Genomic DNA, 17,818 nt, shown 5'->3' with positions numbered 1-17,818 from the left:
ATGTCGTCTTTTGCGCTGGAGAAGGAATCGCCTTTGGGCTTCCTTTACAATAATGCTGCCGCCGGGGCTTTGTCAAATGCATACAACACTTTCCAAGAGAAGAGGGAAGCGCTGGGCCTCTCAAACCCTGGAACAGTTGAGAACATTGCTAGAGAAGTTCAACGCGATGTATTTCTCAACAACTACACATTCTCTGGTCTGAGAGCAGATCTCACCAAGCCTTTCAGCATGGCACCTTTATTCCAAGTCTCCCATGCATTTTCTATGGGATCCCAAGGCTTACCCCCATACACGTTTGGAGCGTTGTTCGGCACAAGCAAGGTCAGTAATGATTTGATGGAGACGTTCTCATCCATCTACACGAGGTTCTTGCTATAAATTTTGGGGAAGAGGCTGACAATGCAATTGACAGATCTTTATGCAAGGAAACATGGACAATGAAGGGCAGCTTACCACTAGATTCAATTACAGATGGACCCCAGCTTTCGTTACCAAGACACAACTTCAAGTCGCCCCCGGTCAAGCTATGATGCAATTAGACAACGAGTATACCGGACAAGATTTCACAGCTTCAATCAAATCTCTCAACCCTTCGATACTTGACGGAGGATTCACCGGTATTTTCATTGGTCAATATTTACAAGCCGTTACCCCAAACCTTGCTTTGGGTTTGGAGGCTGTCTGGCAGCGAGCAGCAATGAACCAAGGTCCCGAAACTGCGGTATCATATTGTGCTAAATACAAGGGTAGTGATTGGATTGCTAGTGCTCAATTGCAAGCGCAAGGAGCTGTAAACACATCGTTCTGGAGAAGATTGACAGATAAGGTCGAAGCTGGTGTGGATCTCAACTTGCAATTCGCGGGGTTGTCTGGAGCTGGAATGATGGGAGGACCAATTAGAAAAGAGGGTGTCACAACTGTTGGTGCTAAGTATGACTTCAGAATGTCTACTTTCAGAGCTCAAGTCGATTCAACTGGAAAGTTGAGCTGCTTATTAGAGAAGAGAGTTGCACCACCTGTGCAACTTACTTTCGCAGCTGAGATGGACCATTTCAAGGTATTTGATTCCTTAACCGACAATTGTTATATCTTTACTAACAAGTTTTATTAGCAAGCAGCAAAGATTGGAGTAGCAGTTTCCATCGAATCTGGTGACGAAGCGGTCGAAGAACAAGCAATGGCAGTCGGAGGTGCCCCACCTCAAATCCCATTTTAAACATATGGGGTTCGACACAATGCTTCCCAAAGCACATCCTCCACTCCCAAAAATTAATCGAATTTTAATGCCATAACATAAAAACCTTTACGAACAAGAACATGTACACCGACCACCCACCTACCCTATCTACTCAACGGACTCATCTCTGCTATGCCAGGCCTTCATGAAAAGCTTCTTCATTTTTCTTCGAGATGTTTTACTACAACCATGAACCTCGTTTTGTTCTGCTGCTGGAAGAAGAGGTACATTTCTGCATGCATGTCCGAACCAAAAGATGATGATCCAACCCTTTTCCTTTTCTTCGATCGTATCATAGACTTTCTTTATACCTCATGTTCTCGGGACCCTGCGTTGTTGGAGCAGCATATCTGGAATTTGGGTTGGAATGGAAAGCATTGCGAGTGCTTTTGTTTAAGATAGCGGATAGGTTGATGCAAAACTTGGGCATGGATGATGCATGAGATATCATGAGGGAGATGTTATATGAGGATGAGTACTTCTGTATTATAGTGATTCGATTTTGCAGCGACGACGATGGGAGGGAGGCATGATAGTATTTGTCACTGTAGATACGTAGCTGTGTATAAAAGATAGGATATGATTGAATGTCCATGAAAACGAAGTTCCTTCAATATAATCAACATAATTGAAGTGAATCGAGCTGGAATATGAATGGTTGTTGTTGATGAGGCATCAACTCTAAATCCAGGCATGCATAAATTCAACCCGCTTCAACCCGTGCACCCGAAGTGAATTTTCTCGAAAACCTTTCTTTATGATTGGTCAAATGAATGCATCTATTGACTAATCTTTGATCTACCACTTATCTTGATAATCTTAGCTGAAGCTAAATCAAGGACAATCACGAACCGCATTTTCGTCCTCCAACCTTCGAAAACTCATACAACCACAGACATTTGGTATTGATAGATTTCGTGCTTCCTATCAAAGCATACGGCGGGCGGTTGAAAAGAGTTCATTGCACAAGATTACCGACCGATATCTGAAACTACCAAGCGCCGAGGAGTTTTGAAAGGAAGTCCGGGTATATCCACGAGAGCAACTGGTGGAGTAACTAGAGGCTGCGTGAGACAAATATTGAACAAAGCTTTGCCTCAATACATTAACCAGAGCGAATCCACTAACGCGTGTACGGTTCATTGCACTTGCTCGTCTCTATTCTTCCGGGAACACGAGGATTTAAAAGGTGCTTTGTACAAGGAAAGGCAATCTCGATATTACACAATATACGGGATTTGATTTTGAAGTCACGGGATCACCAAAGAATAGAAAAGAGTGATTCGAAGAAAAGGAAGCAAGATTCACGAGTTATTGTGAGGCTACAGTGCATTCACTTCATCTGTCCGATTCCAGAATATTTGAGGATTTTGGTCCAAGACCAATCATAACAGATTTAGATTGAAGAGCTGCTCTTCCGAGAACCACCTTGTCGGGAAACCTGGAAAGATGGATACTTTATTGTGAGTGGTTATAAGTTTTCTGGTTATTCACTTTTACCCCCTCGTTTAAGATTCAGGTAGCCTTGAGATGATTTGGTGCATCATTTCTCTTTCCTTATTCACTCTTCCAACTCTGGACTTGCCTCCAGCAGTAATTGGAAGCCGCAACGGCCTCTTCTTCTCAATCACAGTCACCTGCATTATTTTCTCCAAACGCTCTATTAGCACTACCATGGCGAGACTCGAGCTCGTCGATACTTTGTTTACTGAGACTGACCATGAGCTTAGAACTGCGGAAATTGCGGCCAATTCTCCTCGTTTTCGTCGAAGATCTTCAACTTTCATCGATGGCGTTCATGATTTGCCAGATGAGAAAGCCACTATGGCACCGGCTCAATTGTATTCAACTGAGTCGGGTAGACTTTTCCATTCCGGAAGAATCGCTATTGTCCTAGTTGGTCTTCCTGCGCGTGGAAAAACGTGAGTCATAATTCCAGATGAGGTTTAAGATGCAATTTTACTGATTGATTACTCTTGCGCAGACATATCTCTGTCTCTCTATCGCGTTATTTACAATGGTAAGGTTTCATCTAATGCTGAACATCTCTTCTCTGCTAATTTCTTCCAGGTTGGGTGTTAAGACAAGAATCTTCCATCTAGGAGATTATCGTCGTGCTACAATGGGTCCAGGTCAGGATGTCCCTGATGACTATTTCTTTATCAATGCATCTGCTGCTTCAGTTATGCTTAGACAAAAGATTCTCAAGAAGTGCCGGGAAGATATTTATGCCTGGCTCAATCATGAAAATGGTCAAGTTGCTATCTATGATGCTGTCAATCCACTTTCTGGTGGCCGCAGGTCTCTTGCAAAAGAGTTTGCTAAGCATGATGTCCAGGTATGGCAACTCAACAACAATTTCATCCTCAATGTACATTCGCTAATCCTTGTTTTAGACATTGTTCCTTGAATCATATGTTACAGATGAAAAGATACTTCAGGAGAATGCTCGAAGTGTCAAAATATCATCTCCAGATGTAAACCTCCCTTCAGAGTGTTGGAAGTACCAGGATGATGCTAAGATACCACAATCGCAGTTTGTTGGCATGGATCCTGAGGATGCTGCCAAACTTTATCTCAAGAGGATTGACATGAAAATTCCTCATTTCGAAACTATGACTGAACCTGACCTTAACTATGTTAAAATGATCAACGCTGGTGAGCGCATTGATTATAATAACGTCAGCTTTGGCTATCTTTCTCATCGAATCGTCTTCTACCTAATGAATCTCCATATCAAATCCCGTCAAACATTTTTTGCTCGCGCAGGCACATCTAGTTTAGATGATTCCTACAAAGCCGATGCATCCCTCTCTGATGAAGGTCGAGAGTACGCGAAGAAAATGTCTGATGCATTACTCAAACATCGTGAAGAGGAAAGAGCAGCCTCTATCGCAGCAGGTGGTTCTGATGCACCTCTTAAGCCACTAACAGTTTGGTCTTCGACTAGAAAGAGAACTGTAGAGACCGCAGAGTATCTTAAAGGAAAGGGATTTAGAGTCAGACAGAGGAGTCAAATGAGTCAGCTGAATCCAGGAATTTGTGAGAAGTTGAGTGAGAAGGCGATGAAGAGACTGTATCCCGACGAGGTCAGGATGCATGAGTTGGATCCTTATCATCATAGATACCCGCGTGCTGAGGTATGTATTTTCTCCCCTTACCATATGCTCCTTGCCCTATGACTTGGACATTCCACTTCCAAACATTTCTGGTCCTCCGCACCCATTGGTAAGCAAAGAAGCTAACAAGAGCGATAGTCATACCATGATCTCGCAGTCCGCATGGAACCAATCATTCTCGAGCTCGAGAGAGAACAAAATGACTTGCTGATTATTGCTCATGAGTCTGTATTGAGGGTTTTGTATGGTTATCTTATGGCTTGTGATGCCATGAACATCCCTACGCTCAAGTTCCCTAGAAATGAAATCATTGAGGTATGTATTTGCCAATCTGCTCATGTTCCTCCCCTCCCCTCCGTTTCCTTGCTCTTTTCAATCCCGTCCCTCCTCTACTCCCTTCTCATAGTTTACAACAATACCTACGACAATTCCACACACATACTAATCTTCGCAAATAGATCATTCCCGCCTCCTACCAAAACGAAGCGAAACGCATCCACATCGATGGACTCGCACCAGAAATTATCCCGGGCTCCCCAGAAGATATTAGAATTCCTGTTCCACCATCTACTGCTCCTTCGGGCGTTCAAAGCCCCTTTTCAGGAATCGGAACGCCGGCTTTAGGAGGAAGTGAGGTGGTTACACCTGCCGGGGAGAAGATTGGGGGAGAGAAAGGGGGGATGAAAGGAATCAATCCTCTGTCGCAGGACTAGGGGAAAGAATAGAGAAGGAGAATAGGGCAAGAGAAAGTGGAAAGGGCGGGAGGTGCGAGTTTGGGGGCATCTGGAAGGGAGAGAATTATGATTCGTGATGGGATGACATGAACATGAGACACGAGAGAAATGCGGGATGAAACGCTAATTCCAGAAATGGACATGAATATAAATATAAAAAGAGTTTTTTCCCTTTTAAGTTTTTCTTACGTCTTGCCATGTCAATTTATGTTACTGACTATGTCTATATATATACATCGAGTAAACTGGGTAGTTACGCCTATATTCAATCCGCTATTCAGAATACGATTTGAGGTATTGATTCTCGGCAATCGAGAAAATGGCAAATTACCCTCATGCCCTAATACAGATTCTAGCCGGCAAAGGTTAGGACCATCGGGCTTAAGGCTGATTCTTTGTCATACATTCTAGCTTATAATCTACAGTCGAAGGCTAGCTTCTAAAGTGAAGTAGATTCTATAGTACAGGTTCTGGTTATTATAGGTTAGGATCGAGCTAGGTATGACGAGAAGTCATGTTATATAATGATGATGATAGGGATGGAATCAGCTGTTTCATGTCAGTATTTGAAGAATTCTCCTGAAATCATAGTTTCGGATTATGACAGACTAAAAAATATTTTTTTGAGGTAGAGTTTGTAGTATAGATTGTAAGATTGTGAGGCTAGGATCTATGGAATATGAAAGTACAGAAGGTCAAATCTCTGGGGCTTGAGAGTGATTTGCCGTTAAGAATGTTGAGTGTTGGGATGAATGATGGAGATTTGCTTACTGATATTTGAGATTCTAGATGTTTTAAAGTTTCATATGAATTTATGCTTCGGATGAGTTAGTTCAGGGTGGATGGAGAAAGGGTAATATATTTCATGTTCAGAAAATTGAACAGCGTTGGATATGCGACACCTTTATCAAGAAACTTGCACATTCTGAAAATGTATCTGAATACGTTTCACGATTAATGTATTTGTCTGTTTGAGTATCTACGACAGCTTATTGACAGTTGACTGCTAGAGATGGCGAGTAATATTCAGTTGCGCTTCAGATTAAAACAACGCGCTTAGCCACATCACGGAGAGCTATGACGAAAATTTATGGATTCAAAATGAATTCGTATCATTAAACAAAGCTCTACAACGAAATGACATCAAAAAACAAAAAGTCTGAGTTCTAGCCCAGCGTGGATTATGACTTTACTTGGCCGTTAAGCCTTTGCTTTGCATCATCAAAAGATGGCGGCTTCTCCAACAGTTTCGTTACCCCCCTGAATAACCCTGCTACTCTGAGCAACATCTGCATAATTAACAAGACATATGGCGATTCGGAAAGAAGAAGCAGCCTGGCTTCATCAATCTGCTCTTTTTTTGATAATCGCCAGGTTTTCATGATTTAGTTCTAGATCCTCCTCATTGACCAGTTTGGCATCCGAAGAAGAATATGAAGATTCAACGTCTGTTCTCAACTCACTCTCCAGTTCGACTACTTCTTCGACTGGCCTCAAGGTTGATTTTTCCGGTTTCATTATAGACTTTTGAGCATTCTGCTGTCTTCTATCTACAAATATTGAGAGAGCTTTTGTAAAGTTCTCGATAGCAGGATGTGCTGGATCTCCCAGGGAAAAGTTCGAGACCCCTCGAATTAATGTGGGGGAACCAATGGTAGCTCGTGATTGTTCAACAGGGTTAATAATTGCTCGATTTATGCTTGGTCCTGGGGCGTTTTTGCCGCGATCCCACCCAGTTGAACGAATGGGGGCACAGCATGTGGCACTTCTGTCGGTACAGCTACCAAATTTTCGATCTTCATTGCCCTGGGGAGAGCATCTGCCAGCGCATCGAGCTGGAGACTAGAGCCGTTTTTACGAGGAGGACCAACCAATAAAGTTGTTACTTTGCTTCCCTTTGCCCTTGAGGAGAATTTTAAGTGTCTCCTGATCCTATCTTTAGGACTTTTCAGCTTTCCTTCAATATTGACCTCCATGTAGAACGCATCACCCGCATGCTCAAATGCAAATGCAGTACGAATAACATCACTATGCGTGGCTTGTATCTCAAAATCACTCTCTATCAAGTCCCACTTCAATGTTCTATACACACTTGTCTTGTGGCCCTTCTGATTCGGGTAGTCTGCAGGTATCAGATAGCTATTGAAGTTCCGTCTACTACTGCACAAAGAATCTTTAACTCTATCCAAGCCATCTTCGCCGCCTTTGTTACTAAAAACTGTGAAGTAGCGTGAAGTGAACGGTTTTTTTCACGGAAACTTTTCTCTCTTCGCCCAATAGTTGCTTTGGACTAAAGCGATTGGTGATATGCGAAGAACTTGAAAGAGATTCATCCTTTCTGTTGCCATCCTTATTTTCCTTGGAAGTAACAGAGACAGTTGCCTGAAACAATCTGCAATCGCCGGGTTGATGAAAACCGAGGCTCATGTAAATGATTCCAGCCGTGTTCTCAGCATGTCCTAAGACACCCCATTTCGATCTTGAGAGCTGAAGTTTACAGTCGACTCTGACTTTCCCGACGTTCCGATTACGCAAAAACAGATCTTCTGGAGGATTATCGATCAGTTTCAGCACACGTCCAAATAATCGTGAAACTTTTGGTGGGTTAAGCAAAGCGTGTGAAGTCACTGTATGTGTAATCAATTGCGAATTTAGGAGAGCCAATATTCAAATTGTTCTTACACAACAAGTTTTAAGTACTTACTTTTATTACACCATCTTTCACTTGCGGCTCTTACTTGCGTTGAAGCTCGTGTTGCTAATTTGCATCCAACATGGATTGGATGTGTTGTACTCCGGAATTACACTACAGACTTGCGCCATACTACAATTTCTCTCCAATATGACCTTATCAGATTATTCCTGAAGTTTGCCCTCCATATTGTGTCGGCACTTGACCTAGGGAGCCACGATAGCTGGTCACCTTGGTGGGAATAGATAGAATGCATGATATCTGATGCGCGGGCCGCACGATTGAGAACATAGATGGACAGTGAACGTTGCTTTTAAACTGGATCTCTGACTATTGAACATGATGATTCTTTCATTTGTGACCACTGATGACAAGATTGAATATTAATTAATGTAATATCCCCTCATCAAAAAGGGCGAGATGAAAGGAAATCAACCTCACATGAAATGGTGGATCTAAGTTCATTTCTTCACAAAACAATTACGTAATTATTCAAAATCTTCTCTAAGAAACTTGTGATGATATATTAAAAAGTAAGTCGATAGAAAAAAGTATATTCCAGGGCTTGAAAAGGAGGGGGGAGGGGAGAAGCAGAGATTTCGAACACCACGAAAATGATGACTCTCATTATTTGTCTATGCTTACAAGCTTCCTGGATAGTCTTTGGAAGCAAAAGTATTTCAAAAACAAAGGAAGTGTCTGAGAAATTAAATATATTCTTTTGCTTTTTCTTATTGTCTTACCCCGCTCGGTTAATCTCAATTCTTTGTGTCGCAGTAGTCATATCCTTCATCCCTAAGCCCCACGTAAACACGTCGATCATTTGTATGCGACAATTGAAAGTGTATCTGAGCTGTGAATGCGAAAGCATAAATCTTCTAACATGTCGAATATATTAAACATCGGCAATGGTGAGTATAATGAACGACAACCTGAGGGTGAAAGTTCTCAGTTCCAAAATGAATTGGCCGAAGACTCCCAGCAAGGCTGCCCATCAATCAAAAAGGACGATACCGAAAGTGGGTTTATATTTCGGGACGAAAAACCCTTGTCTGCACTGATATCAGAAGGGGAGACTTTAAATTTAGCCGAGACTCCTGGTTCCACAGGAAGTATGGAGGTTACTTTTGACTGTGAATACGATCTTGAGGCATATCTGGAAGATTTCTCTCGTCTCACGAGGAAGGGTAAATTTGATGCCGCCAAAGATCTTTTCGAATCTTGCCCGTCGGACTTGAGAGATCATCCGGAATTTGTTCTAGACTTTGTGGATACTTTACTGAAGCAGGGTGCCTACAAGACTTTGGTGAATTTTGCTGCAGATAAAGAGTCGACTTTGCTGAAGCAGCTGAGCGACTGTGGACAGATTCCTAGTCAGTACCTGCTTTCCGTATTTGAGTTGGGAAGACGGCGTGCTTTTGGCTACTTGCCCGATAGTGAAGCGAAAGATGTGGGGGCTGATAAAGTCCAGTTGGAGTTACTGGCGAAGTTTGAGAATCTTGATTCAATTCAGGTAAGCTGCTTGTACCGTGTGTTGAGGTTTTGTCTGATCAATTCCTAGGTACAATTGCTTTGTAATATAATTCAGCTGGATTCCGAACCAGTGAAATACATAAAGTTACCAATGAATGTCCCTCAAGGTACAAAAAGTATGACAGATAGCTCGTTGAACTGGCACAGTTTGTACAAGCACCTTCTCTCGACTAACAGAATATGGGATATGCGAGATCTTCTCCAGGCTCTTTGTTCCAGATATGGAGTTGGAGGTGCCATTAAATTATTTCTCAAAAATCGGCAACAGGCAGCCTCCAAGAGAGTTCTGGAATCAGATGAATTGGAATTCAGTGAGTGGTTCCACTTTATGTTTGACTGGACCCATAGTTCCCATGGTGATGAGTCTACAGACTTAGCCCTTCTTGAAATGTTGGTCACTATCTCGCTTCAATTACTATCGCATAGCAGTCAAAATGATCCGTCGATCACGAAGATCATCAATCAGGCCATGGCGCATGCCAACCAGTTTGCAATCTCGCTTAGCCTCAGTAATCCAGACAACGTTCAAACGAACCCCTATTTAAAATGGGCTTTGGCCAACCAAAGACTAGCGAGACAACTGCCATCCAATCCGCGTCAGATTCCAGATTATAAGTACATAAAGCAATCTCAAGGGGTTATCATATGGACTTCTAATCTGCCGATCTACGTTCCATTAGACCCTCATGATTTGACCCCCATGCAATGGAAAAGACAGTCTCGAAGCACGCCGGAGAATTTGCTTAAGCTAGGGCTAGAAATTTCTCACAAAAATGGCGATTATTCTTTAGTAGTACAATACTTGCAAGAGATATTTTACACATCTGAGACTCCTATAGAGGTACTGACCGAATTGTCGCGCATACAAAAAGACTTGCAGGGAGACAGCATTGGTTACTTACAAACCTGTCTGACGAAATACCTATGCGTGAGTGATGAAACTGCTATGGAAAATCTCAGTATTGAGATAAAGAATTTCGACGAGAATACCAAGCAATTAGACTTCACTCGGATAATTGACCCGTTAACCAGATGGTGTCAACGAGGCATCCAAGCCGCATTGTACAAGCGCCTACATGGGAACAAACCATTGGAAAATCCATACTTGGAGAAACAAGACAATGCATACCGGGAGCTGCCACATGATTTTAAACGCTTATTAGCAGAAGTAGTAAAGGGGCTCGGTGCTTACAGACTGAATTCCGCTGACGAAGCGCTGCCGAACACGTCTACAGAACCTTGCGAGGGGACAATCTACCGAGATGATAATTTCATTGTCTGCGACTCGTCAGGTTACTTTACCAGAATGTTTGAAGAGCCAAGTCATGAAGAAGTATTGATTGAGATGTAACCTTTCAGTATCAAGAGTAGCATAGCATGTACATTGAAATATTGTTTTCTAGTGCTATTTTTTGCTTTAATACTAATTACTCGAGGTTACATTGTAACATTGCATCGAGACCTCTGGAAGCGTATGATAGTTTGGGACATTGTCTTTTGATAGCACTTCGATCAGTTTATACATGCGCTTCAATACAACATCTTGTTTCTGATTCTTATTCCCTAAATTCGGGCAGTGAATTAGGATCTGGCTCCTCAGTAGAATATTATAAGTTCTTGAACCTTACAGTTTCAATATAATTCGATGAGATACTTGAATATCATAAAAAATAGTCCCCTTCAGCGGAAAATACAAGGCGATTATAAGATCTTGCTCATTGATAGTTCTTTCTGAATCTTTCTAATGTCATTAAATCATTAAAGGATACTAAAAAAAAGAAGATTGCTCAATTGATAAGTGGTTAAGTCTAGACAGTGATTAGAGACGGCTTCAGGTGATAACTGGTAAATCCAAGGCGCGAAATGTTATAAAAGTGGGCTCACCATGATATTGAAATTTTCAAGTCAAAAAAGTAGTACCTAGGTAAAGATTTTCTTTAGCTAAAGCAGCTCAATCATGAGAGGTAGTGAAATTGACGTTTTTGTGAAGTAATAATTATATGAGTACTATTGAGGGAACTGATAACCTATGCTACCTATGCTATAGCCTTAACGTCATCATATTCTGAATATTTTTCGACGTTGAAAGGTCTCCCAGAATTCAATGCATACATCTCGTTCATCCTCATTCTGAATGCGGCAATAACAGCCAATGGCATAACAGATCCATCACTAACGCCATCAAGCTTTTGCTGTGCTCCGCTAGAGCTGTAATAGAAACCTTCTTTTATACACATATCCAATCTCTGCCTGCCATGTCCAAAACTCGCTGTACGCATTACAATACTCGGGTCATGTCTGTTGTTCCAGTTCCACTTTGGGCTCAGCAGCTTTTCAATCCGTGAGTGAGGAAGACCCTGGGTGTCGAACACACGAATGAAAGGTTCAATTTCGGCATGCTTGCGTGAGTCTTCTAATCCTTGGATTATTAAATCGAATTCGGGCATCCAGAGGTGACCGTCGCGTATTACGAAAGTACCATTGAGCTTGATTGCACTTTCAGTTACAGCGATATTATCAAAGATAGGGTGAACCGAAGGGTATTGTTTCCGGCCGCTAGCCCACCATTTCGTGAGCTCATCGGTTCCATTGAAATGTAATTCGCGCCAGACACCATTATCTATATCGACATCGATAACAAAATTTGCAGTGTTGGTTGTGTTACCAGAGAAACGATGAAAGTATTGATAAGGCTCTTTGCTGCCAAATTTTGGTGCAAGTACGGGAGCGAGGTAGAAGGTTTGATTATCGATAGAGGCATTGAGACTGTGGAGATTGTATGTTGACGCTGCGAAACGAGTACCTATCTCGACTCGGGTGTTGAAACCATGGCAAGAGTCTTTCATCTGATTATACCATTGTATGTCTGGACCACCGATGATTCTAAATGTAACAAATATCAGTGGAATTTCCATGATAACTAATATGAAGAGGGTCAGTTTACGTACCCGATGATTGGCATGGAATAAAGTCCCAAAATACAGCACGTCAGTAAAACCCCTCCTATAACTGCTCTTAAAAACTTAAATTTGTATCCAGTCTGTCCGGGATTGCCGTTAAGTATCTCCAGGAAGAACTTCGTCCCTTCACTTAAGCAGTTAATGCAGTATAATCCCCCGAAAGGGAAGTAGAATATTCCAACCACAAGCAAACAAAGTTCTTCTACGAATGAAAGGCCGCCTTTAAAACGAGGATATAAGTATGGCTGTGTATGCCACTTGATGTGAAAGGTGATATAGGTATAAATACCCCCAAATAGAGCTAAAATGAGCATGGACTTGCAGAAGATAGTGCAAAAGTTTAGCCTCTTGCTTTTGAATCTACCCCAAACAGTACTCATATTTTGCGGGTTGGGTAAACGATCATTGGCACATCTTCCACATTCATACTTGCATGGCCCTGGGTGACATGGCTTTCGGCAAGATGACTTGTTTCCGTGAGCACATTTTGACCTACTACCGCAAACACCATCAAAGCACGCGTTCGGGATGGTAGGGTGGTTATGTAATGGGCTACCCTTTCCACACCAGCATTTTCCCTTGGGGCTCGAGCGTTCAATATTTTCACATTTGGGACATTTCCAAGCAAGGGTCCTTCCAACTGGTTTTGCCTTGGCCCATAATAGCGTACATCGATGGTGAGTAACAACATGGCAAGACTTGCAATTCCACAAGTAACGATCCTTCGCAAAGCGTACGGGTTCTAAGCAAATTTCACACGATAGACTAGAGCGAATGTTAGCATCAATATGTAGGGGTTGTTGATATCTAAGTAGTTGCCAAAACACTAACCGTTCATTTCGAATGTCTTCGATGATACGGCTCTCTTCTGAGGGAAAACTGGATTGATCAACTGCATCTCGTTGTTGTGTTTCGCTGGACAGGCGTGCAGTAGTGCCGGTTTCAATGTCTTGCAGAGGTGTTGCGTGCCTATCATCAAATGGATCTTCATTACTGTCATCAAAGGGATTTTTAGTGCTTGTGCGACTAGGCGACCACGACGAGCCGTTCATCCAAGAAGTTGAATTTGAAGCCATCTCGAGAAGATGTTGAACATAAAAAAAAATAAGTGAAATGGAAAGAATATCCGTGAAGGGACGGGGAAATAACCGTATATATACTAGAAGAAGTCGATGCATGTCTCCTAGAACTATCCCAAACTGCCTCCCTAGTGCTGAAGCTACTAAAACCATATCATGATTTATTGGACCGTTGCATCTCCGCAATTTGTCACTATAACATTTAAGACGGGCAGACTAGAAGTATCTGGTATAGCATGGGCTGAGGACACTGGATCTTGACGTCAGATATTCTAGAAGCAGCAAATAGCATAAGATAATGAAAATGACACCAGAGCAAAAACACATGATTTTTATTGCCAAGAACTTCATTGGTAGTCCTAAAGATACTAAAGTTGAGAAATTTCCAGGATTAAAGTTAACTGTAGGGAAATTTTCAACGAAGACCTTTTTTCATTGCCTTAGATAGTCTAGTACACTAACTACAACAGTCACCCCTCGGTTTCATGAACTATATATGATATGAATTTCGTAACATCAAGCGCGATATCTATATCGTTTTGTTAGATTGTCGTCAGGTACCAGGTATAGGGAACTTGCTACCTTTAGGTTTCAAAAGATACACGGAACGGGCACCCGATATTTCTCAATCTCGAGATGTTCGGACTTTCAGATTTGTAATTTGTATGTATTATCTGAGAATTGGGAGAAAACCAAGCAGAAGTCATAAATGACGTGAATGCCACCTACAAAGTGCTCTACTATCCAAATTAGTAAAGAGTAGTTGATTTTAAGTTTGATACTAGCATTTTCTGATGTGCGGTCTAAGCTTGAATCGGTCTGGATTGCCAAGGAAAATGGTATTCGTGACTTGCAGTAGTCTCTTTCTCAATTTCGTACTACTCTGGGATCGACTAAAGTGTTAGCTTGCTGAGGTCAAGTGGAGTAAATCTTGATGATTAAGTATTTGCAAAAAAGACTTTGTAAAAGCATCGTGTATGTTATCTATCTGTATCATTGGTCTTGCGGATAGTGCATTGTATCTCCTTTCCACTCTTGTCATCTAATTAATTCCTACTGTAGCGACTCACGCAACAATATCCAATTTTCAATATCTGTATCTTTCTGTTGTTTGTATGATTTTCGAAAAGTTTAACAATTAGGAGTGCATTTGTGATGCAGTACAAAATGAGATATGAAAAGTATCCTCCATCAAAATATGTAAATAGGGACGAGTGTTTCTTAAAGTACACGAAGAGTCCCTACAACCATCTTATTCTTGCTGCTGGCTATTATTGGAACACGAAAAATTACCTGAGGGACATGTTTTATCTCCAAAGTAGACCCAGTCAACGTCCGGGCTTCCAGCATTCCAAGGCCTGTTGATGCCTGCACCACAGCTTTTGCATACAGAAATCGGATTGGAAAATATAAAACACGTCCACAACATTTAGACAACTGTCTTGTACACAAGTGGCGATTAGGTTTAACTGGCCGTGGAGGAGGTGCAGGAGGAATGTTTGATCATCTACTGATACCGCCGCTTGTTTCTGGTGGCATTGCTGTTTATTATCGTTCTGTATACACTTGAGGTTAATATCGTTGTTTTATCATTATGAGATGCTTAGCTCTCTGCTACAACAAATTGCAAGCAGAAGTAGGAAGGACCTGGGGGAGTTACCTCGAATGTCCGAATGGAAGATTTATGAACGACAATCGAGCCGTGGTGATGAGGCAATCTTGAAATGAGTCCAGAAAGAGCACTTTTTGATGGTGGAAAATTGTTTCGACAAAGACGTTACGTGAGGCGTGTGGAGTCGTAAAGGCAAGTCGTTAAGGAGTTCTATATGATTTTGTGGTCTTCTATCATTTTTTGAAGTGCGTAACTGTATTTGATTGCATCAAAGTATAACCAAAGGGGTTTATTGATCGTACTTGAACATTTAGTACCCCTGCAAAGTCCTTCTTGTGTCCTCAAAAATGACTCCGAATGGCACTCAGACGTGATGATTCGTCTCAAAAAAGCTGAAAATGACTAAGGAAAGTCATTGGTTTGATTTCAAATCCTCTTTTGACTGGAAATGCTTATGCTGGTTGAAAATACACATTTTGGTAGGAAACAATGGTCCCTGTGACCACGATGTTCATCTTGGGATATGAATGTACATGGAAGAACGCGAAACTTTCTATGATACATACACTTCTCTACTAGGTCTATGTACTCTCATAGATTCTTCTCCTGCTGTATCAGTCACTTGGCCTAAATCCTCAAACATGAGTTGAGGTCTGAATATCTGTTTGAGATCCTTTACCATCTTTTTTATCGTAGGTCGATATGGAATATTCTTTGGGGCTTGTCACAAACCGGTCAAAAGTGTCATTGACGCATCTTTAAATACTATGCAAGTACAATTTTGTCAAAGACCACCGCGAATAAGTTGGCGCGGGCAATGGGGTTTTGTGAATTGCCTGGATAAAAAAAAAAGCAATGCTAGGTGGTATTGAATTTTGTGGAGTATGGAATACGCGAATGGCATGTTATGCCAAGCCCTCTGGTCGTATTGTAATCATTCGATCCTGGAACAATCCCTTTACTTTTTTGAAAATAGCATCGTGCAGGTGATTAATAACTTGATAAATCTTAAGCAAGTATCAAAGATTCAGCTCATGCTACCGAGAAAGGAAACACACCATCATTAAGTATACTCACTATTCTGCTTAGCATACCACATCTTTGGCTGAATAGTGTCGGCAACAGTTTCAATTTACTCGTATTTGTATTTTCACTAACAGCACCAACAAATGGCCTACGCCCATTATTTCTCGGGGATAAGTTTGTCTTTGAGATAAATGGTTTGTGCATACAGAGAATCTGCATTCTGAGGATCTTCCATGACCATCGCGACATCTACGCATTAGATACGACCGCTCATTATTCTGTTACCGAGACATCTCTTCAAAGATTGTATGAATGGCAAATTGCATATCCCAAGTCATCTTGTCCAAAGCACAAGAGGAACGATCTAAGTGCCGATTTATCACCTTGCCTCTAGCCTATACTGTGGGATTGATTATAGTGACAGTGGTTTGCTCATCAATTCTTCTGTATGCTTTGAAGATTTTCGGGTAATGAAGTTGAATCATCCGAGTTTGTGAGCTCCAAGACGATAGGAACAGAAAATACCAGGCCCATAGTGATGAGAAAGACTCCATACCCATAGTAAAATTGCCTCAAATTTGACTATGAGCTAAGTAAGGCTGAGCGAATGGTAATGAAAGTTGCTGATTCATTTTCTGAATTGGTCGCAATGATATATTATCAGAATCGGGTAAACTTACTGGGCTTGTGACCGAACTGACATCAATATCCAATGGAATAGACATCGATGCATATGAAATTGCTTTCCCTGAAATATTGAGATGCACTTTGCACACTGTCATTATGATATACCAGTATCTTAAAACAATGGTACCATGTGAAGAGCATAGTCGCGATGCCGAACTGCTACATGGTATTGATGTTCACCCCAGGAAAACATGTTCCGCCCTATCTCATTTTTCACCAAGTACCAGTTGTTAGTCCAATGAGTTCATAGATGAATGAATGCATATTCCACGAGAAAACTAGTGGCGTTCTATCCACCTGCAAGCCCTTATACCAATTGTGAAAGTCACAGAGCATGCGGTCTTTCATGAAACATGAGATTGCAATGGAAGATGCTGAAACCATGCGTCGAAAGGGGAAGAAGTCGGAAGACATTGTGAGTATGATTTGAGGTAGGCGACATGAAGAGAAAGAAAAAGGGAAAGCAGTCAATTCCCATGCTGGGGCTTAAATTGCCTTTGCCTCACTGAAACTGTGTCCTGAATGTCAGACTGGCTATACCTCAGATAACGAGTCTATGTTATGGTCTAAAGTCAGCAGATTTACTTTTTATGCTGGGTCTGGAAACATACTTATGAAAGTAATGATTTGTTGTGACGAAGGCCGGAACTGTTCTCTGCAAGTGGATACAGTCTGTACTTTTGTACGTGAGTTTATATTCGAGATACACACATATGGACAGTCTTGGCTAGGGCAACAAGTTATCTCAGGAAGTATTTCGTGAAAATTGTAGAGATAAAATGATTCCAGAGTTTTGCGCTGGCATTTGAAGCTCCTGAGACCGATGTTCCCGATTGCCGAGATCTACGCACCAAGATGCCCGCAATTGCACCAGTCGCCCTTGTCTGCCGTTCTGTCGTTGCCTGAAATTGATGTAAAAAATCCTTGATCTACCCAGCTCTTGAAGAAAATATAATCGGGGACAGTTGCGTTGCTCATTGATATTGGGTGAATTAATTGGTGGGTGTGGCACAGTAAGTTGGGGGGCCGCCCATGCTCAATGGCGGGGAAGAGTCACCACACCGGAGTGGCTCTTAACTTCTCTATTTGTGACTCAAACCAATATGTATCTGACTTGTATTTAGCTAAAGGTCATCTTC

At 41.7% G+C, this 17,818-nt stretch overlaps 6 protein-coding genes across 6 annotated transcripts; 3 read left to right on the top strand and 3 right to left on the bottom strand.

Annotated features, from left to right (window-relative positions):
• Bfra_007666 (putative mitochondrial import receptor subunit tom40 protein) lies at nucleotides 1-1,216 on the top strand (the record flags this gene model as incomplete). The annotated part of the gene is made up of 3 exons (XM_037338036.1): nucleotides 1-321; nucleotides 413-1,057; nucleotides 1,112-1,216. The coding sequence occupies 3 exons, from the start codon at nucleotides 1-3 to the stop codon at nucleotides 1,214-1,216; spliced, it is 1,071 nt and encodes a 356-aa protein (XP_037190099.1).
• A 1,695-nt stretch (nucleotides 1,217-2,911) lies between these two features.
• Nucleotides 2,912-5,069, top strand: Bfra_007665 (putative 6-phosphofructo-2-kinase fructose bisphosphatase protein; the record flags this gene model as incomplete). The annotated part of the gene is made up of 6 exons (XM_037338035.1): nucleotides 2,912-3,159; nucleotides 3,222-3,257; nucleotides 3,308-3,575; nucleotides 3,634-4,377; nucleotides 4,495-4,671; nucleotides 4,815-5,069. 6 exons carry the CDS (start codon nucleotides 2,912-2,914, stop codon nucleotides 5,067-5,069), a joined length of 1,728 nt encoding a protein of 575 aa, XP_037190098.1.
• Nucleotides 5,070-6,434: 1,365 nt separating this feature from the next.
• Nucleotides 6,435-7,859, bottom strand: Bfra_007664 (uncharacterized protein; the record flags this gene model as incomplete). The annotated part of the gene is made up of 4 exons (XM_037338034.1): nucleotides 6,435-6,896; nucleotides 6,962-7,212; nucleotides 7,310-7,717; nucleotides 7,829-7,859. 4 exons carry the CDS (start codon nucleotides 7,857-7,859, stop codon nucleotides 6,435-6,437), a joined length of 1,152 nt encoding a protein of 383 aa, XP_037190097.1.
• An 806-nt stretch (nucleotides 7,860-8,665) lies between these two features.
• On the top strand, nucleotides 8,666-10,666 carry Bfra_007663 (uncharacterized protein; the record flags this gene model as incomplete). Its single annotated transcript, XM_037338033.1, has 2 exons — nucleotides 8,666-9,295; nucleotides 9,344-10,666. The coding sequence occupies 2 exons, from the start codon at nucleotides 8,666-8,668 to the stop codon at nucleotides 10,664-10,666; spliced, it is 1,953 nt and encodes a 650-aa protein (XP_037190096.1).
• A 685-nt stretch (nucleotides 10,667-11,351) lies between these two features.
• On the bottom strand, nucleotides 11,352-13,351 carry Bfra_007662 (putative capsule polysaccharide biosynthesis protein; the record flags this gene model as incomplete). The annotated part of the gene is made up of 3 exons (XM_037338032.1): nucleotides 11,352-12,198; nucleotides 12,264-13,040; nucleotides 13,107-13,351. 3 exons carry the CDS (start codon nucleotides 13,349-13,351, stop codon nucleotides 11,352-11,354), a joined length of 1,869 nt encoding a protein of 622 aa, XP_037190095.1.
• A 2,067-nt stretch (nucleotides 13,352-15,418) lies between these two features.
• Bfra_007661 (uncharacterized protein) lies at nucleotides 15,419-16,330 on the bottom strand (the record flags this gene model as incomplete). Its single annotated transcript, XM_037338031.1, is given in 5 exon segments — nucleotides 15,419-15,515; nucleotides 15,533-15,627; nucleotides 15,744-15,802; nucleotides 16,061-16,140; nucleotides 16,278-16,330. The coding sequence occupies 5 exon segments, from the start codon at nucleotides 16,328-16,330 to the stop codon at nucleotides 15,419-15,421; spliced, it is 384 nt and encodes a 127-aa protein (XP_037190094.1).
• Nucleotides 16,331-17,818: the final 1,488 nt, after the last annotated feature.

Source organism: Botrytis fragariae, assembly GCF_013461495.1.
Source record: "Botrytis fragariae strain BVB16 chromosome Unknown tig00000112, whole genome shotgun sequence".
Taxonomy (NCBI): Eukaryota; Fungi; Ascomycota; class Leotiomycetes; order Helotiales; family Sclerotiniaceae; genus Botrytis; species Botrytis fragariae.
The sequence above is the reverse complement of the archived record's forward strand: the minus strand, read 5'-3'. Positions and strand labels throughout refer to the sequence as shown.